General features: G+C 35.8%; 1 protein-coding gene across 11 annotated transcripts in view; it reads right to left on the minus strand.

Annotated features, from left to right (window-relative positions):
- LOC139964861 (dual specificity calcium/calmodulin-dependent 3',5'-cyclic nucleotide phosphodiesterase 1A-like) overlaps positions 1-23154 on the minus strand; it is a 272661-nt gene that overhangs the window by 24400 nt on the left and 225107 nt on the right. For 6 of the 11 annotated variants that reach the window (XM_071966902.1, XM_071966903.1, XM_071966905.1 and 3 more), the window contains 4 exons: positions 17770-17829; positions 11611-11875; positions 482-658; positions 116-182 (listed from right to left, as the gene is read on the minus strand). In XM_071966902.1, the coding sequence (XP_071823003.1) occupies positions 116-182; positions 482-658; positions 11611-11875; positions 17770-17829 (569 nt within the window). The remainder of the gene's footprint in view (positions 1-115; positions 183-481; positions 659-11610; positions 11876-17769; positions 17830-23154) is intronic. The other 5 variants (XM_071966904.1, XM_071966907.1, XM_071966912.1 and 2 more) reach the window with 1 other exon arrangement.

Genomic DNA, 23154 nt, shown 5'->3' on the forward strand with positions numbered 1-23154 from the left:
AATATATGGTAAGGATAAATAGTTTTATTTGCTACACCTGAAGACCTTTTTAGTAACCAATGACTGTTTATTAAAAGGAACTCAACTGATTGAACCTATTTAAATTGGTACTTACCTTAAAGAGGGACGCCACCCTTGGTGGAAATGATGTCACCATAGATGCTGACGTCCTTCGGAACATTCTAGAACATGAAAATATATTGCTATTTTTAGAACAAGGGTGCTATTTTTAAAATTGTTTATGATGAATGTCACCAACATTAGGATAACATCTCGAATTACCATATTTTATAATTGACAAATGTTATGCTTGGCGGCTTTCGTTACAGAGTGGCAATGAGTAGGTCGAGACGCAATGGGATGGTGGGATGCAAGGGGTTGGTTATTTTAAATGACCACTCAATTAGTTAATTTATAGAGTTTATAGAAGGTTTGCCATCTTTCTGTACACACAAATCCTCTAATACAATCATAAACTGACCGATCAATAAAGAGTCCTGTCCGTAGGGCCTGGACGATGCTCCTAAATCTGGGTTTCTCATCTCCGAGCCTTGTTCTTGTCGATTGGCGGCTAAAGGTTGATGTCAGCCAGTTCCTGACTTGCTCAGGTACCTCCTCTGTCGCCACCTCAGAGAGTTCGTCTTCCTCATTGTTAAATCTAAAGTAAAATCAATAAGTAACGCTAAATAAGGCAGTACATAAAACGCGTGCTCTCAAACTTTCATTAAATACCGGCACAACTATACCCACGTTAGAACAAAGACTTGAGGAATATGACATTACACACCACCCGCTCTCCCGCCCCCTCCCCTCGCCTCCCCTCCATCGACATGGTTGTAGTAACCTGTTACTGTATTATACTCTAAAAGATTCAGAATCCTGGCTTCTGACAATTCTCCAAGTTTCACAGTTATCATACTAAGAAATTGCAGCAACAGTTTTCACTCTTTTGCAGTTTGATTATGGTAACATTGCTGAAGTAAAAATGGTTAAGCACCACGATTTCGTTAATATCATTACTTTAACCACTCATCAGTATGATACAGTTGGTGTACGAAGAATTCCATTACATATTCGGTATGTATTCTTTATACCTGATACATTTAGTCTAAAACACACAGAATGTACAAGTAAGTTAACGATAAATATTTAAGTTCAATTATACTCAATTTAACTTTTTTTTAATAACTTGATTGTTCTTATATGATTCAGTGTCCTCTATAGGTATTGATACAATCTTCCTGAAATAAAATGTCGATTAGCTGAAGGCGTCTTTGTAACGCGGTAAAGATTCATAAATGACGGGAAAAAATAGCGCAATAGCAGTCATAAAGATATATGTCTTGTTTTCAAAACTTATCTATAGGCACTGAATTCACATCATTGTAAACTAAACATTAAGTCCGTAAGAGAATAGAAAGATTATATATATTTCATGTAAGTATAGCTTAAAGGTCACAATTCATCTGCTAGCACCTGACAATCCGACCTCATTGTAAATGGTGCGATGCACATGACACACCCAGTTGGGACAATGTTGTCTATACTGTAGTGTTATGTCCCGCTTCAGAGCACCTATAGTGTCAGTACGCGCAACATTAATATCATGTTTCTATCAGATCAAGGTTAGGAACTGTTTGTACTGACAATACCAGTGCTTTGAGAGCATGATATTGGAGTACAGTTTAGAGAGGTATTAGCATTCGGAAATTGTCCCAACTGGCTGCATTACCTCGTTGTAACATTCAATGCAATGAGTTGCGCAATTCCGAACTAATAGCCAAACATCGTAAATATAGAAAATATACAAAGCAGTCGAAGAAAATCCCTGGCAGCCTTTGTGGATATTGTAATGGCATTAGGTAGTTGAAATTGGTTTTGAAAATGGATATACAGTGTTTTCACAAAACCTATAACTGATTTGTGGACTTGTGTACGCAGTTAATGATTTGTTTTCTGTCTTAATTAATTAAAGAATCAAACCCGACTGATGATTTCAGATCAATCACAATAGCTGGAGATGTCACTTGAACACATGTCATTATTAGTATTCAAAATTTTGCGAGACTCATAATATCTTTCAATAGTTTCGTTATTTCACCTAATGAAATAACAACAAAGAAATGCCTGACTGATTCGTAATGTTCTTTCGTCTTATTGTAATAAAGTACTGTACTACCGTTAATGTTTGCAAATTCCGGACTGGCCGTTTGTTTAGGCGATTAACTGACCCCTACGTATTATACGTTAATGTATGTAAAATCATTGAGTGGTAAGAGCTATGGAGAAGGTTAATCGATTGCAGCCATCCGCATGTGTGAAAACACTGAGAGACCAAAGCATACAATGATCCTATGACGTCATGTTATCTCCAAAAAAAGAGATGTTTATCTCCCATCAATTGAAAGCCTCGTCGTTCCAAAAGAACTCAAAAATATCCTCACAGAATGCATGCTATCAAATTACCGCTGTTAAGTGGGGAACAGCTCAGTTTATATTGCTTCGTGTTGATTAGTGTTATAGGAGGACTTTTTGAATGTTTACAGAAAATCAAGCAAATAAATCAACGAGAAACACTGAAAATGGAAGCTATAAATCAGATGACCACGTGACTTGGATTAATTTCTAAGTCTTCGTGTTGGTAAGATGAAAGTAAATCATGGCTCATGATGGATCTTTTATAAACAAGGACTCATTCTGAGCGTCATACTCTCATCGAAGGTGTTTGGTTTAAACATCTTTTCATGAAGAGCTTACTGAGCCTCACCACGACAAGTCATTTATCTTTGTAAATTTTAAGCTACGCTTTAAATTGAACTTGGCAACATTCTTCTAGACAGCAGGTTAAATGCAATTCAGAGGCAAACTCTTATACATTATGCATACCGCCAAGTCTACCAACTTTGGTGAAATGAATAAATTTATTTCTTATAAATGAGTAATCAATAAAGGTACATTTCCTATTGCCCATAAGTAATACCTTTTTACAATATTTTAAGCTATCGTTTTTGCTATGCTGTTAACCTGTCAGTATATATGACAAAGGTAGAGTCTCTGATACTTACGCCAAGTGATGGGACATTTCCGTATATACAAGTTTATATTCTCGAAACACTGACTATAGATCTCACAAAAATAGCTGATGCTCTCGCTGTGGCTTCCAAGTTCTATTAATAAAACTATTTCATCCTATGAAAGTTTTAATAAGCTTTGTTTGAAACTTTGCGAACGTGACTGTCTTCTTTACACTATGATTTACATTGAAGAAACAGAGCGACTGCTGCTCTCGGCATATGTAAACATTAGGATGTTCCTGTTCGGTCATCCATGAACAGAACTTTCGAGCTAACATTAATTAAAATCCTTCCAAAAAACACGTATCTTATCTTTCCTGTGAACAATAACTCTATAAAATACCAAATTTACGACACATTTCCTTTGAATTCAACAAACAGGTTCTGAGATCCATTCCTGAGTCGAGATATTTCCCTTTGCTCACGTGAGTTCGACTACCAGTACGTAGATCTTTAAATAGACAGATGCAGTTTGTCGTGATGGTTTCAAACTGGCTTTTTAATCAGCGGAATAGCCTCTCTCTTAACGATCGAAGAGCGGAGGGAGGATAAATTAATGTCACTTCTGGCAGGCTATACGTATATCCCTGTATCGTCTTTGATATATGTTCCTTGAGAAATGTATACATTGAAAGCATCTGTATTCCATCTCTTATGGAGTTTTATATGAATTGGCGAAATTATCGAGCTATTTGCGCGCATTATAACGGCTAATTTCGAAAGCCTGTTTCAAACTTGCAAAGCATGAAATGTATGTTTAGTGTTGACCTGGATTTTGGAGCCGAATCTGCAGTTGTTGTTTTTTTTTACTTTAAATAAAATATAATCTACTTCGTTTAACCTTTTAATTCGTACTTGGTTCTTGAAAGTCATTACGTAACTTTGCAACTTGATCTTGTTACATTATAGAGAGCGTGTCTTACAAAACCAAAATACAATGGATTACTGTGTAAATGGTTTAGTAGTGCCAAAAGATCTAAGATAAACATAGTGATTGCACAGTAACTGATATCAAGACAATTCAAAAAGGGATACATTAGGTAAACTGAATTCATACAAAGTACACGTTTTCAGTGGCTGATTCATATGAAACAGCTTCACCTACAACACTCTAATATATGGTTAAAAAGCTATTGAGCTCACCTAGCTTTCTGATCCGTTTTTCATTGGTTAAAGTAACCCTAAACTTGTCCTACTTATAGTGTAATCCCTCCCGCTATCGGCATTTACTGATCTCTTTCCGTTAACCAGGTTTAATTCCATATAGACAGTGAAGTTCACAGCCAAACCGATCAGCCCTTGGTGGATTTTGGTACTCCTCTCCAACGCTGGGAGGCTCAGCGTGTAACGATCAATCAAGCTGATATCGGAAGTTGACGATTCGTTATTATATTAACAGCCCCTGGACCGGAATGACATCAATATACCTTTAAGATAGTTACTTTTAATTTAATTTAGTCTCAGGAGAGGACATGTGGGTCAACAGCCTCATTTCCTACAGTGTACGTCACTCAAGGTATATATCTAATGAAGACGCTAGAGCGATTGATAAGTGTTTCACAATTAGTAGTAGAAGCATAATGTACTGATAGTATAGGCCCTTATATACCACAGCTATAATAAGACTGGCCAGATAGGCACAATAATACAGCTACAACTAGTTTATGATCTATGAATTCATCGCAGATATATACAAACAGATGAATGTGGACCCTACATCGAATGTAAAAAACGAAATGCCAACAAACTTTGTGATTACTCCCCAAATTTTTTTATGAGAACATTTAATGTAACACTGCAGAACATAGCTATTTAAAAATGTTAACCCTTGACATCAAAAGTAGGACTTTTTGGCCTCCATAAAACTCATAAGGTCTTTGTACTCAGTAAGGTGGATGAAAAGCTTCAGCATCTGGGGTTATGGTTTGACCGTACAGAAGTCTACAAAATGGTTTGACCATACAGAAACCTACAAAATGGTTTGACCATACAGAAACCTACAACATGGTTGACTTTATACAGAAATCTACCAAATGGTTTGACCGTACAGATACCTACAAATGGTCTGACCGTACAGAAACTTTCAAATGGTTTGACCGTACAGAAACTTACAAATGGTTTGACCGTACAGAAACTTACAAATGGTTTGACCGTACATCAACCTACAATATGGTTTGACCGCACAGAAACCTACCAAGTTGTTTGACCGTACAGAAACTTACAAGTGGTTTGACCCTACAGAAACCTACAAATTTCTATTTACAAAATGGATCCACTTATCACATATGGTTTCATCCAAACTTTGCTATTGGAATTATTATGTTTATGGAGTCGGTGTTACCGACATTGACTTTGATCTGCTGAGCTGTTATGAGGTTTGACCTCTCCGAAAAACAATTCGCTTCTTGTAATCGTAAACGTGGACCCATAATCGAAGATGGTCTTTATCCAAGCTTTGCTTTTTGAGTTATCGTGCACTCAAATGACATTGAACCGCCGAAGAAATAAATAGGATTCTACTTACTAAGTTGATTCTTAATACAACGTATTTAGTAACTACCCTGTATATTCTTGAGTTATAGTGTGCAAAGCCATACACAGCACACGCAACACACACACACACACTACACCACCAATAAATAGAATGCTCTTGCCTTCGGCAAGGAATAACAAAGTGAAGAAGCAGAAGAGAGAACTTGGAACATACAGTCTTTTAAATTCTGTTTCTTTGCACCATCGAGATTTTTGTAACCGTTCTTAATTGGTTGTTATCCCAGTATACATGTATAGCCCACCTAAGTATATCCTAAGGACACAGGTATCAAACGATGAGTATCTAATTCAACATATAGTATGCTATTCGTGGCCACATTAATAGCACAAGTTCAGATAATCATGTATTTTGTTGCCAATATCATCTGTCATTTTCGAATACATTTTCCTTGTCAAAGAAGCATATATACTGATGCCTTATCAAATGCACGATGAAAACACTTTAGAAGCATGGCGCCACCAACAAATCCCAAAAGCGTCTTGCCAAGTAAGATTTTGCATTATCATGGCTTCTAATCAGATGCAGTGGGAGTAAGAGAGGGAATTGATGTGTTAAGTCCATATCCTTCGTCGCCATGTTTCAACTAAAAGGAACATTTATTTAGATTGTGGTTAAGCCAAGGTATTTGGCAGGATCTCGTTCATAGTCTCTTATTTTTTTTTACCAAGATCAAGTCAGTTTCTCGTTCATTTGAAGTGACCAGATTTGATTCTGATTCTTAGCTTAGCTTTTTAAGTTGGAATACATAATAATGTTTGAATTCCTTACATCGATAATGCTCACAACAGTATGTAGTCTGATGGGAAGTTACTTCTACTGCAGTGGAGTTCATAGTTATGAACGATCTGCTAGTGGAATTGATTTCTGTATCTGATTTGTTTGCTACAGTAGTGAAGCTGCCATGCACAGTTTAACTGTATATGCACATTTGTAATGCAATAATGCAAGATCAACGGCCTCAGACGATCAAAAAATGTAATGATCAGTTTCAGTAATTAACATTCTAAAATATTTATAAGATATACTATTGTCTAAAAATGGTTTGAATCTAACACCAATTTATAAATGGAAGTTACCCAAATTTCTTTGTGTTGCCCGCAGCACCGAGCCGCCCAAAACTGCCTGATTAGAACATTGTTAATATACTGCAATAATTTACTACTGTTTTTGGCAAGTAAACTAGAGAATAAGATCTACTTTAGAAATCCATTAGTGTTTCATTTGATCTGTGTCCTCGCTACTGCTGTGTGTCTTCATTTCACACAGATGTTGTTTTCTTTGGTTACACATATAGCGTTAATCAGTCAAGCGGTATTACCACCTCTATAACATACTCGGTTTTCGTACAATTTACTTTGATTTAATTGGATAGTTAAAAGATTTGATTGGAAATAAAGTCCGTCGATCTGATTATTAGAGCATTTCATTTCATGAAGATTTTTAGTCTGATGATAGCTTAGGAATATATGCATCAACGAATACGGTAATTCCTACGTGATTAAAAACTACATGTATGCAATATCCCTATATACTATAATAACCAATTATTTCACAGCTGCATTTTGATACCAGCACCCTCTCAGGCCAACAATATGGCTACTTCAAAAGTACCACAATACTACCAGCACACTCCTTGTAATTACGCCCCTTAAGGTCTGCACACTATCAATCGGCTTGTTCTATCATTCAATATCTTCTCTGTGTCATACGTATTCCATTAATGACTGCATGGTTAGATCCTTCAACAGTGGAGGGCGACGTAGCTACAGTCTGTTGTCGATCACGTTTTATATGTCTGTACCGTATGGAGGACTGTGCCTGTAATCGTTTTAGTGTTCTCATAACGTATACGTCCAATACATGGTGTCGATGTCAAGCACTTTATTAAGAACTTGTTCGAATATTAGTCTTGTATAAGGACATAAATCTTATGCGGTACCCGTAACAACAATAACGTATACATCCCACAACTCATAACGATGGACTGACTAAGCTATGACTACACTATATTAACAATAATGTATATTTCCCACAACTCATAACAATTGACTGACTACGCTATGACTACACTATATCAACAATAACGTATATTTCCCACAACTCATAACGATCGACTGACTACGCTATGACTACACTATATCAACAATAACGTATATTTCCCACAACTCATAACAATTGACTGACTACGCTATGACTACACTATATCAACAATAACGTATATATCTCACAACTCATAACGATCGACTGACTACGCTATGACTACACTATATCAACAATAACGTATATTTCCCACAACTCATAACGATCGACTGACTACGCTATGACTACACTATATCAACAATAACGTATATTTCCCACAACTCATAACGATCGACTGACTACGCTATGACTACACTATATCAACAATAACGTATATATCTCACAACTCATAACGATTGACTGACTAAGCTATGACAACACTATATCAACAATAACGTATATATCTCACAACTCATAATGATTGACTGAATACGCTATGACTACACTATATTAACAATAACGTATATTTCCCACAACTCATAACAATTGACTGACTACGCTATGACTACACTATATCAACAATAACGTATATATCTCACAACTCATAACGATTGACTGACTAAGCTATGACTACACTATATCAACAATAACGTATATATCTCACAACTCATAACGATTGACTGAATACGCTATGACAACACTATATTAACAATAACGTATATTTCCCACAACTCATAACAATTGACTGACTACGCTATGACTACACTATATCAACAATAACGTATATATCTCACAACTCATAACGATCGACTGAATACGCTATGACTACACTATATAAACAATAACGTATATTTCCCACAACTCATAACGATTGACTGACTACGCTATGACTACACTATATCAACAATAATATATATATTTATAACCCATAACGATTGACTGACTAAGCTATGACTACACTATATCAACAATAACGTATATATCTCACAACTCATAACGATCGACTGAATACGCTATGACTACACTATATTAACAATAACGTATATTTCCCACAACTCATAACAATTGACTGACTACGCTATGACTACACTATATCAACAATAACGTATATATCTCACAACTCATAACGATTGACTGACTAAGCTATGACTACACTATATCAACAATAACGTATATATCTCACAACTCATAACGATTGACTGAATACGCTATGACTACACTATATTAACAATAACGTATATTTCCCACAACTCATAACAATTGACTGACTACGCTATGACTACACTATATCAACAATAACGTATATATCTCACAACTCATAACGATTGACTGAATACGCTATGACTACACTATATCAACAATAACGTATATTTCCCACAACTCATAACGATTGACTGACTACGCTATGACTACACTATATCAACAATAACGTATATTTCCCACAACTCATAACGATTGACTGACTACGCTATGACAACACTATATCAACAATAACGTATATTTCCCACAACTCATAACAATTGACTGACTACGCTATGACTACACTATATCAACAATAACGTATATATCCCACAACTCATAACGATTGACTGAATACGCTATGACTACACTATATTAACAATAACGTATATATCTCACAACTCATAACGATTGACTGACTAGGCTATGACTACACTATATCAACAATAACGTATATATCCCACAACTCATAACGATTGACTGACTACGCTATGACTACACTATATTACTAGTTCGAAACATATCTCTGTCATGTTTACTAACCGTCTTACAGTGTCTGCTTAACTATAAATTATGAGCTAACATAGTACACCAAGGAAGTTGTCTCATCATATCAAATAGCATTATAATTTCACAGCATCAACATCTATGACTGCAGAGGTAAGGTAGCATGGACGCATATTGAGTATAGAAATACTGATGAAACCAACCCTATAGCTCTCAATGAAGAATCTAAATTGAGAAATGATGTCATGCTTGAAACATAAAGACAGAATATTTGTATACTTTATACTACTTTAGTAGTGGAATATTTGTATACTTTATACTACTTTAGTAGTATTAATATTATTTTAGTTTCCTATGTATATGATTGATATAGCTATAATATTCACGTTTATGGAATCTCTATTGCCTGCTTTTTTTTCAAAACACCGTAATATCGTAAACATATTATTGTACTTTTTGTGACTAAGCAGAGGCATATGATTTAGCATTCAACCGTATTTCACCATCACATCTCAGTTGCTATGGAAATTGTTACTCTGACAGTAAAATCAAACAGATTCAGCCTACCCTGATAATAGATACCACCATGCAGACAAAGTTACGGGTTTAGTTATTCAGTGATTAACTCCGATCGTCATGTTTCTAATATATCACTAAGCTACTGGTACAACAACAAGAGTTTTTCGGTTTTGAGGTTATTTTAACAAACCAAGACAAAAAGCAACGAGGCCTAATAAGTATATAGCCAAAGGAAAGCTTGCATGCAACATATATACCGTTGGATACGGCACGCACAGAATGAAGTCACAACATTAATTTTAGGCCATGCAGGTGACGTCACATGCGAGGCCGTATACCTCTGTATTAACATATATATTAAAGGCATGAAATGTATTGCATTTCATTTATGAATAGTTTAATACGCAATATTGGAGAAAATAACAATGAATGATATGACAGGTTGATAGAAGTGTTGTCGTATGAAAACAGTTACAAGAGTACTTTTAATGAGTCCGGAAATTATAAACTGGTCTTGTGATACTTCTTTCTAGACAGGAGTGGCGTTACTTCGTCAACTAAAGAAATATTGAACAAATCCAGGATCTAGCCGCTATGAATCAATATGATCTTCTTTCATTGAGAACTTTACACATTCACGTCTTTGGGATACGATAAGTTTCAAAGTCACAAAGTCGGAACAGTGGTACATGTACCATATGTTTAATATTATATCTTTTGATAAAGATCAGTAAGTTTATCGATCGAATCATTTTTTATATAGATCAGTAAGTTTATCGGTACAATCAAATATCTACAGGCTCTACATGGTTTTTAGCATTATGGAAAAGGTTTTCAGAGAGGGCAAATTTGAAAATTTTGCTGCGTTATTGAGGCTGGACCTTTAGTCTTTGGTGAGAGCGTTAGTTGAATGTTTAATATGACATAACACAACGGACGATCAACCTTTTGATACCATACATAGACCTCATAACACAACGGACGATCAACCTTTTGATACCATACATAGACCTCATAACACAACGGACGATCAACCTTTTGATATCATACATAGATCCATAACACAACGGACGATCAACCTTTTGATATCATACATTGATACATAACACAACGGACGATCAACCTTTTGATATCATACATTGATACATAACACAACGGACGATCAACCTTTTGAGATCATACATAAATACATAACACAACGGACGATCAACCTTTTGATATCATACATTGATACATAACACAACGGACGATCAACCTTTTGAGATCATACATAAATACATAACACAACGGACGATCAACCTTTGAGATCATACATAAATACATAACACAACGGATGATCAACATTTAGATATCATACATAAATACATAACACAACGGATGATCAACCTTTAGATATCATACGGAGATACATAATACAACGGACGATCAACCTTTTGATATCATACGTAGATACATAACACAACGGACGATCAACCTTTTGAGATCATACATAAATACATAACACAACGGATGATCAACCTTTAGATATCATACGGAGATACATAATACAACGGACGATCAACATTTGTATATCATACATAGATAGGCTACATAACACAACGGACGATCAACCTTTTAATGTAATACATAGATACATAACACAACGGACGAATATGTTATACCGAAAAGTTAATTTTGCTACATATATTGGTCTCTTACCTTGATTCATCTTTACGGATTGCATCTAATACAGCAACAGCGTACTCCAAGTTTTCTTTTAAGTCTTTTGTGGTGATAGTTTCTTTGTCCAGCCTCAAGACCAAACTCCTTAGTCTCATAGCAGCCTCTGCAGCGCCCTCTGTTGTAGACACTGAAGGCATGTTTTCTTTCATACTTAGGTCGAGGCTTGTTAATGACTCTTCATCAATCTGCTGTGATGTCTGCCTCCGTAACCGGCGTTTAGAACTTTTCAAGTCTTTCCAGCCTGGAATTGGAAGGAGAAAAGAAAAGTGAATTTAACGACAACTTCCTGGAGGCTGTTACTAATTGCTCTTTTGCGACTTTTCATCAAAATACTTGTCACTTAAGTGCAATAGGAGGTGAATCGAGGATTACGAGCCTGCACGAAAAAGAAGAAGACCGTGAAAAAGGGAGATTTACTGCGCATAATTGCTATGGTAACTATATAAAACATACCAGCGTATATATCAGTGGCATTAATACGCCCCAATAATATTCAAATCCAAGCTGGTATGTAATATGCATGATGTTACTCCTGTATGTCTTGCATAAAAATCAATTGCCAGACAGGACTTTTCATACTCCAAATACGGTTATAAGTCTGAAATAAAACAAACATTAGTTAGACGCCACCAATACAATATCAAAAGAGACCCAGGACGATGCTTTTACTTAATGTACTCAGAATTAGGCCGCCATATTCCCGATCTTGGTTGCTCAGTGACTGTAAAAAGTCCTAAATGGGGACAGAAAATCCAATAAGCTTATACTTATATTGATGGAATTCTTTTCATTTAAGCGGTGCATACATTGTATTTGAATTTATTACAGGGTGGAATCGCAAGACATTAGAGCTTATAGCTAATACCAGTAAAGTTAATTAAATAGTAAAGTCAGTGTCGTATATTTCATTTTGACATTGGGAGGGGGGGGGGTGAGGTTATCTATATAGTTGAAGACGAGGGGTGGCAAACTACGCACAAAGAGCGTACGCGATCACCAAGCGATTGCCGGGGAAGGGCTTCGAGCGGAGGGGTGTGCCTCTCCACCTTAAGAAATTGTTGACAGTCGCGATATTATATAATGCAAACTGGGGCAACTTGGAGATGATTTTGTGCCCTTTTTCCTCACAAATATCACACAAAATTTGTTATTTGAACAGAGAAAATTAAAATATCCAACTTCCATATGAAGTTATTTGTAATATAGTTCAACACAAAAGTTAGCCTCTTCAGTCAATGTTTCAAAAAGGGACCAAAGGTGTCTGTTATGGCCACATAATTTATCAAATTTATTGTTTCCAATCGGTATCTTGAAGTTGAAATTTTGATTGAACATTAATTATGAGTTGGATAGAATAAACCATCTTCAAATCAACAAAGTTTTCATCGTTTCTTTGGGCGGAGCTTCTTAAGCAGAGGGGCTATGCTTCCGTAAACAGCCAAGCAAGTAATATTACCCCCAAGGGCAGCGATAGTACCAACTCTATAGCTACAAACACAGTCATATAGCGACATATATAGCCATACATTACAGTATAGACGTTTCTTTTAGCTTTCTAACGATATAAAATCTGTTATGGTCTATCTATAAAACTGGGGAGATGATTACATGGGTCACCCCCCCCCTCCCCCAGTGAAATGTTGGTGGATACATTCCCATTCCAGCGATCTTGTAACCTTTTTCAAAATTAAAACACGTTTAAATGGACGCTATGTTAATTAAGCATCATATTTCATGTGGAAAAAATGTACTTCAGGCACCCGAATGATTACTTGGTGCATGCCCAAATCAAATGTTGGGGATACATCCCCTATCCCGCGGGATCTACGTCAATGGTTAAAGTAATCAAGCAAAACTAAGGTTGAGCTAAAAAGAGTTGTCCTACATCAAATTGCCATTGGAATAGAAATGATATAGAGCAGATATCACTATGTGTGTGTGTGTTACAGATAACTACGTGTGTGTTACAAATATGTGCGTGTGCTACAAAATATCTAAGAAAACACCCTGATGTAGCAAATTTAAGTTTCTTTAATTTAATTTGATTAATGTCGTAATTTTAGTGATGCATTTATCCATTCTATTAAAAGACGCTCGCACAGAGGAAACTAGACTTGAACTTGTTTATAAATTCTAATGTAAGAGTACTGAAAAAATAAGCCTCTCACTTATAATGTGAACAACATATCCAGTCTGTATTTTTTATACTTGAACATTACAATGGAGTGGCATCATTAGGACTCCCTCATTTGTCAAGCACACGTCGAGGTTCATTAAGCGAGTGGGTTGCATTTCATAAAACACTTTTTCTTAGTTGATGATTTTAGAAACCTTTGAACGAACTCGGCAAAAATAAAGGTACATTCCCAGTATGTTCTTTTGTTTTAACAAATAAAAGCGGATAAAGAATTCTGTCTCAGATATTCTTCTATGTGTTCAGTTAATTTGTTACTTTATTTAAGTATTCTAGGGATTTAATAAAATTATCTTACGATATGTATATGGCAAGCCCACCTAGAAAGTACTCATTGATGCACTCTCTTTACAGCATCTCTTTACAGCGGCTGTTGTTGTTGATCAGCTAACAGCTACCCACATGCACGTTAACTTACACAGGCAGGGTGTTATATCTAGTGATACCTTATCCAAAACAAAAAGCTGATTTTAAGCTCATCGGTGTATGCCCTGATTATACCCTATTGTTATGTTACTGCTTCGTTGCTGTCTTACATTAATTATGTACGCTTCCTCTCAAACACTCTGTTATTTATAATGATATTTCTGACAGTTACGTCGAGAAATATTACTTCCTTTCCTTTGGCTTTGTCTTAATTGCGGTTTTTGTTATTGTTTGCACATCTGCATTTCGTTGTCGGAGTTGTTTACCGCATGTTACTTGTGCTCCGACCTCCAATGTACTAATGTAGGCCTACACATGTACAGTATACATAGTTGATGAATATATAAGACACAAACCCATGCATGTCTCCCTGGGTTTACATTGAACGTGTTTCTATCGTTGTTTAAAAAGTCATTATAGACGTTTAGCAAAATACATACATACATATATATGTATATATATATATATATATATATATATATATATATATATATATATATATAATATATATATATATATATATATATATATATATATATATATATATATATATATATATATATATATATATATATATATATATATATATATATATATATATATATATATATATATATATATATATATATATATATATATATATATATATATATATATATAGGAATAACGGAAAAACTGTTAAACAACTATGCTGCATTTAGAGAAAGGCTGGATCTCGAGTGAGATACAATAATTGAATTAGGTAAGTGATTGGAAGTAAAACAGCCAATGCTAGGTTTTTGCAGAGCTTTCGAGCAAAACTAGCTCTTCTTCAGTGCATGATCACCGAAAGTGACAAGGAGTAGCAGGAATTGAAACTGTTTTATAGAGAAGATGTCGGCATGGTTGTAAAGGCAAAGCGACTTACTGATTTCTGCTGAATTGAGCAGAAGTTTTAGAAATTCGGATTATTTTAATCCGCGTCGGATTATTGAATCCGATTCCGTCGTAATTGTAAAGGAATTGTTTTGGTTTATCTGGGACGGCAAATCGTTTCTGATGTTTAAACCGAATGGTGCGGTGGTCTTTAGGTTTAGTTCCCAGAAATTTTCTTTCGCTTTCCTAGATTTATCTGTCCAAGAATCGTTCTGGTCAATGGCAATAACACACAAATTCTCAATTGAATGATTTTGGAGATTGAAGTGATTTGCAACAGGTTGGTTGTTCTTTTTTGTTTTGATCGCCGATCTATGTTGTGTCATTCTCATTCTAAGAGTGTTTTTTGACTCTCCAATGTATTGTAAGTTACAAATATTGCAGTAGATGAGGTAAATGACATTTTTGGATAGGCAGTTAATTTTGTGCCGAATTTGGAACGTGAGTTTGGTTTGGTTGCTCTGAAAGGCCCCGGTCGAATCGACAAGTAAGCACGTTTTGCAATTTTGTGTACAGGGCGATGATCCTGTAGTTTCTGTTTTGCTTTCCCCTAATGGGGTATCATCCCGAAAGGATGCCCGAACTAAGATATCCCGTAGGTTGCTGGGTCTTTTAAATGCGATGACAGGTAATTCTGGGAATACTGATTTCAGGCGTTCGGTGCCTTGAAGTAGGTGAAAGTTCTTCTGAATGATATTAGCCAGTGGAGACCAGGGTGGAATTCAGTAACCAATGGTATATATATATATATATATATATATATGTGTGTGTGTGTGTGGGTATCTGTGTGTGATATATAACGATGGTCTAACGTACCTGTAATTATTCATTGGTGAGAATCACAATATACTTATTACAAACTACGATGGTATCAAAACGCCCGGTCAAATTAAATGTAATCCATCCATTTGCCTATTTGCTATGTAAAGTTATTTACGAATGTTAACATGAAAGGAAGGGAATAATTCAACCCTTCATGAAGCTTCGCACATTTAACGCTAAAAATATGCTCCCAAAACCCAGTATTCTATATGCTCTTGTTCTAATAACAAGAGCGCGTTACCCATTACATGACATAGCACATGAACTCGTTTGCGTGATTAATATATTCATAATTCATGTTTGTGCTGTATTGCAGCAACTTCAATAATAAACAGGTGTGACATGTGATCTTCGGCTGATGAAACACGGCGAGATGAAACTGACTAATCAATTCCAGAATACTGATTAATATTGAAAACAATAGTATATTATTGCAATCCAATATATCAAATTGTATATTAAATTAAAATTCCAAGTGGAATTTGAAAAGAGAAGACGAGATTTTAAGAGTCGGAAACTTTCCAATGGAATAAAGAAAAATCTTCATCGAGAACCAGCGTAGGTTCCTTATCGAATGTAGAATTGACTATATTCGTTATGCATGCGGAGTTAGAAGGAAAATTTATTTCAGACGATTTTGCAATACAGGTCGGGTCGATTTAAATTGGCAATCTTGATTGAATATTATGCGCACTGTTGCCTGAGATCTTTTCGTTGAAAGATTATGGAAGAATCAAAAATTGTATGTAAATATAACCATTAACGTTCATAAATGAACATTGAACGTGATAGACTCGAGGTTATTACCGAAGTCTACAGTTTAGTTACAAGTATTTCAGCAAACATGACATTTGAAGTTATTGTTGAAAAGAACCATCTGAGCGGTCGGTGTGACCTTCTCTGTGCTGAGCTTAAACTGTTAAAAAATTCTGATCATCCAAGTTGGATGACCTCACCAGCAGAAGGTCATCGGTGCACCCTCAGAGAGAGTGAAAGAGAGAGATGCAGAGAGGTGGAGAATGGTGGAGAGAGAGAGCATGATACTATATGGAATGCATAAATATAAAACATGCAAATTAGCCCATGTCAAACTATTAGTGATAGGTCCAAGTCATTGTTCATGCAAGTGCGAGTTTATAATATAATAAAATTTGTAATTGACGAGAAAAGTCAAGGGAAATATTTACCTGTAACATTTATAGGAAGGAAACGAATTGAAGTAACAGCGGGTTCAACAGTTACCTTTCGATATCTGAACAAAACTTATGCTTTATGGTATTTTATCATGAAACTATATGTAAAATATAGTATTGGTCGAAAACACATAAAACAAAAACTAAATTTACATTGTGTCATCATCTTATCGATGGATTAATGCTTAGACAGATTGCTGTCTTAAATGATGCTGTGCTGAGACAAAACGCCCATATTATTAAAAAATAATATATATTATTATTAAAAAATAAATAAAAAACGTTCAGAAAAGCAAGACGCAATATATCGGTAGAGTTCGAAAATATGCAGAATTCATGAACAAACGTATCCCGTGTTTCCACATGCACAAACATGACCATAGTTATGAAATAAGGAAATAAACAAAAACAACTGAAATGTTTCAATCTATCGAGTGCAAAAGGAAAAGAATGAAGAGATAATCATCAGAAAGTAAAGAACCGAATCACGATAGTAGTATTTACAGCAGAATAGCAATCCTCTGCACCTTATTGTGTTTGCCACATAGACTCATGCAGGAAACTTGCTGGCGACGTGCTACAAACCTTTTCCTTCGCGCCGTCCTTTTGGGCTGCTCGATCGATCAATTTTTGAACTGTTTGCAACTGAAACAGAAGGAAAATGGGCTCCTGTTATTTTTTCATTGCTACCTTAAGTCAAGCCCCTTTATCAAAGTGATTCGTTTATCAGTCAAAGGATATTAAATCATTCCTTGGGAGAATTCCTTTTAGAATTTCAATAAATGGATGAGACTCTCGGGATATCATGGACGTAGTATTAGCAAATGCATTGAACATCGTTAATTGATTGAGGCAAGCCTTCTCTGTATTCTCGTCATAGAAAGCAGGACGGCAAGAAATAATGAGAAAGAAAGACGAAACAACCCTCCCCATTTCTGTTTCCTTTTTGTTGTTTTTTCTTTTTTTCCTTGACATAAAAAGCTCGCCATCACCTTAGTGCGCCATGACTCATATGATTATTACATCTTTGAATATTTTAAAGAGGGACTCATTTTTGCTTAGCGTTCATTTTGGATTGAATGGAAATATGTGTCTTAATGATATCAACCTTACAAGCTTGTTGATTCAATAAAGCAAATTAACATGAGAGATTTCATGTACAGAACGTTTAGTTTTTCAAAAGGGCTGTTGTGTTGTAAAACAGTAATGTATAGACGAATCGTTTTTAAACCATCTAAGATATTCGATGCAACGTTATTTATGTATATATTCGAAAGGTTCTCGTCGAAGTTGATCAAGCTGAATCTTCTTTAAAGTACTGGCCAGAGGGATTTTGCAAATTACGACAGACATTGAGACCTTTTATATGACAAATGCTTAGAACATACTTGCTAAAGTTTGAACATTATTGACCACATGCATGTCGCTTTCTATAGTCTATTTGTATTTCAATTTACACAGGGCGATACAGCTGTATAGGCTGCTGGCATTTATCGCTATGATATTAACCAATGATATTAAGCAACCTATTGCGAGAATAATTTGACCGGTCAAAAGCATGATTACGAGTTATAGCCATTTCTTCTGTTCCCCTGATTCTGTATACCATTTGGGGAGAACTCTAAATGCAGTTTGCAATCAACGATCGACCTCAGAAATGCAATTAGTAATGTGAGAAACGTCAGTTCGCTAACCAAATATCTTTCTGCACGAGTGAAACTGCACTATTGTATCGTATCAAAAGGGATCTATATCTTGAGAGAAGAACTTTCAGAGAAAATGTCTAATTTTAGCAAAGCACGATAAGACGGTAAAATAATTGAAAGAGAGCTAAATCGATGGGAATATCCTATCACTGAGTCCATTGCAAAGAATAGTAAAACAAACCATAAAATGTGTTCAATTTGTACCCGCTGTGTGTCGCACTATAGATAGAACCTTAACACAGAAGAAAACATGCATGGAAATATGTGTTCTCCTTTGCAAGTGGTATATAAGTGCACACAAACTGAATACCATTTTCAATCGCGAATAAATATTCTTTCCATTGTTAAAAAGGTTAATAGCGTCTGTTTTAGTAATGTCAAGAATGTATCAGCAACAAGTCGCTAGTCATTTATTGCCATGCCAAGACACAATAGAGTCTAGAAAATGCATCTCGCTGATCTTTCTAATTTTGTAATGGCTTTCAAAATACCAAGGAAATTGCCCTTAGCCAGGAATCTGATTTGAAGGGACACCAACAATTTCAGGAGGGGTACAATACACATGTTCTGTAACTTGTGAAGTTTACGGTGGTGGTTCATATATGGGAACAGTAGGCTTCACGGGGTTGGGGTAGGGGAGACCCTACTCCTCGGTCAGGCTATACGGGCCTGCTTGATGGAATAGTTCGCATAACATACCAAATTGGATGTGGTATTACAACCAGAAACTTTTAAAGCTGTCAATACTCCATCGTGAGTGTTCATAATACCTGAACCTCCCGGTAGCCTGACTCACATTTTGTCGTGTAGGATTTCATTCTGTAACATATCGTGCACTCTACATCTTGATTAAATTATTAGGAAACGCGCTATTGTGTTGTTGTGCATTAAGATACATGTCTAATGATTCGTACCAAATTGATCAATTTCACTCACCCTCACTGGTTCATAAAGATCCAATATGACCAGCCTACTTATCATAACCGAGCTAGATGCGTAGATTAGAAACATTTACTATACTTAAACAAGTAATTTCTGACTCTTCATAACGTTAATGAAACACATCGTCAGGCTCCTGCAACAGTTATTCAATATTTTCAGCGGAATATCATTATAATGTTCTAAGTTATTTGCATATGGTAAGACGCATGACTTGATAACGCTGATGGTCTATTGCGCGCCGTGCGTCAGGTCTGTTTATTGTATTTCAGTAAACCATTCAAGCTTGATTCAAATGGTCAATGTTCTCGTTTCTAGCTATACGACGTACACATTTTCTAAATATTTGTTGTCTTTCCTATTTCTTTTCCATACGCGTTGACTGCATGGATGGCAACTTGCTACGGTTGAGAAAGATGAAAATGGTAGGGAATAATGGTTATTTTAATTATCCAAGTGTTACGATTTGAACTTACGTTCTACTTTTGAACATAGAGTGGCGTATATAGGGTTTTTTACAAACAGGTTCTAGTCACATGCACTTGTAGTATGACTTCATCATTGTCATATGCATTCCTATTGAGTCACCGTGTTGATGACATTAACGGTGAGCAGACTAACTCGATTGACTGCAACATTTGGACTAGTGCCGTTAACCTGTGCTGGATGACCCACTTTAAGCTCGTGAGTTGGATTATGGTGTCAAAAATAGTTTGTAATATTGTTTAATGCTACATTCAATGGAAATACAACGGCAGTAAACCACCTATCTAAAGTATTTAGTAATAAACATCATTTTGACTCTATACAAATCCCTCTTCGCTATCTCTGAAATGCCGCATGTTCCAATTTTACGTGATAGTCGATTTAGAATAAACAATAAAAACAATTTAGTTTAGTTTAGTTTAGTAGAAAAAAGGATCAGGAGGGACACTTAAGTCCCCATCAAGGACCCTATAGAGAGAGGAAAGCACTGAAGACACCAACACTCAGACCCGATTACAATGCTTAAAGTGCTTGTCCAAAGCATTCTTAAACCCATTGACACTACTTGCAAGTACAACTTTCTCAGGCAAACCGTTCCACTCATTCACAACCCTATTAGAAAAAAAAATTATGCCGAATATTAATCCTACTGTGTGACTTTTGGAGTTTAAGACAATGACCTTTGGTACAATTACTGTTAGCAAACATGAAAAAGTCGGTAAAGGATAAATTGTCAAAACCATACACAAGCTTGAAAACATGAATCAAGTCCCCACATGACCTCCTAAGCTCCAGTGTGGTGAGATTCAACAGTTGTAACCGCCTATAATAAGGAACACTCTTTAAGGAACTAATCATCCTAGTAGCCCTCCTCTGGACCTTTTCAAGTACTTCCTTATCCTTAGCAATATATGGGTTCCAAGCCTGCACAGCATACTCCAGATGAGGCCTAACCAACTGTTTATAAAGCCTAACTACTATGTCCTCTTTCAGAAAACTGGTTCAGTATTGTCTCCTGCTTCTTATGAGATGACATGAGCTTAAACTATAGGTACTAGTTCGGTTAAAATAGTTTGAGGTTTAATAGCTAGAAGTGGAATTGATATATGTAAGCCTGCCATAATAATTGTCGCTTGAATGTTATAGACATGGCTTTGTTTAAATGTAATATATATATCTCATGTTGTTTGATTTGTCTTTACGCCAGGGCTCTTTCCATTTTCTAATGTGGTTGACTTGATTCTTATTGACTTGTAATGTAACAAACTGACTTGTGATTCGATTTTTTACTTGATAAACGAATGACACGACTTGATCTGGAACTGAGATAAGTTATAGACTTCACTGGTACGTGACTAGTTATCATCAGGGTAAGTTACCTGGTCTAATGTGTTTGTAATATCATTAACATCAAGCTGTGCGTGTGCCGTGTTGACTGATTGTCTCCCGATTGCCAGAAGTTTACAAAATATTCAATTGTACCTTGAAAAGAAAGGTAAAGGGAACCCTGTTATACATCAGCAATGTCAACAAGTCTCAAAGACAGTTTGCGAAGATTCAATGCGTTTTATCTGCAGGAAAGAAACATATCATGAATTTTTCTTCGAGTTAATTAACGATATGACTGTAAGGGTATTGTTACATAACGAATTGCAGACTACTAGTTCTTTTATTTGCCGCTCAAATCACAGATTTACCTTTCCGTGATACTTAATGTCTTGATTACCATAAATATAGATCAATAATTTCAAGAGCGATCACTGTTTACTTTAACATTTAAAAAACAAGGTATGAATATTTTATGATATAGCTAATTAACTCCCCGGGCTCGTATAATAATAACAAATGTGATATCATGATTCTCGCACTTTGCCGCTTTGACACTGGATAGGGTATTCAGATAGTGCGTCTCCCGAGCACGTGATTGGTTGGTGACAGCTATTGAGTGAACGAAACTGAAGCAATCCACTTACACAGAACCAATTTCATCCCTTGGCTCACTCCTGCAGTACAATGACGTTCAGCAGCTTTGTAGCCACAACTCCCACACCTTTTGATCGAATCATTTGATATTTACGAAGCCATAGGTGCTACCGAAGCATTTACTTCTTAAGCACCATAAGATGCCGTGATTAAACTTGATCGGCACTGAATTTACATATAATTTCACTTTACAATTTTCTGAAGTCACAAATAATTTATTACATGTTTTGATGAACTCCGAGCAAAAGCTATTTTACATTTGCCTGGTTTTTTAAAACGTCCATCTGGTTAAAGTGGTTTCGGTCTTTTTAAATAAGGGAAGGGATTATATAGAAAAATGGAAGCAAACCCACAAATTTCGGCCCCAGACGTGAGAAATGTTTGCATTTGGGTCTTTGATAGGATACTTCATTAGCTACCTTAAAACAATCAAAAGTACTTAAATTTAACAGCAAGTTTGATCATGAAACCTTAAGATCCTTAACTTGCGATTTTCATTGTCGCTTTCCTTCACCCTAAATCCTATCGCGATTACCAGAGCGTGAGTCACAACCTGCTTAATCAGAGCGATTATTCTAAATTCATTACTATTATACTGTAGTTGTTTAAATAGCAGGCCTTATGTGCTATTAACGCAGTATCGATGATTTGACAGTTGTTATTGCAAAAGCAAGCTTCCCAACGACATCATCTTCTGTCGCGTTTATTTTACTGCGACTTGGCACCCTCAACATTCGGCCAGACCACCCGTATGTAATGGAACCATAAAACAATGGAATTATACAGTTTGTTTCAATGTACATAGAATTAGTGTAAGATATGGGTTAACACTGCCAGCACAGATACTAAGTGAAGT

Source organism: Apostichopus japonicus, chromosome 23, assembly GCF_037975245.1.
Source record: "Apostichopus japonicus isolate 1M-3 chromosome 23, ASM3797524v1, whole genome shotgun sequence".
Taxonomy (NCBI): Eukaryota; Metazoa; Echinodermata; class Holothuroidea; order Aspidochirotida; family Stichopodidae; genus Apostichopus; species Apostichopus japonicus.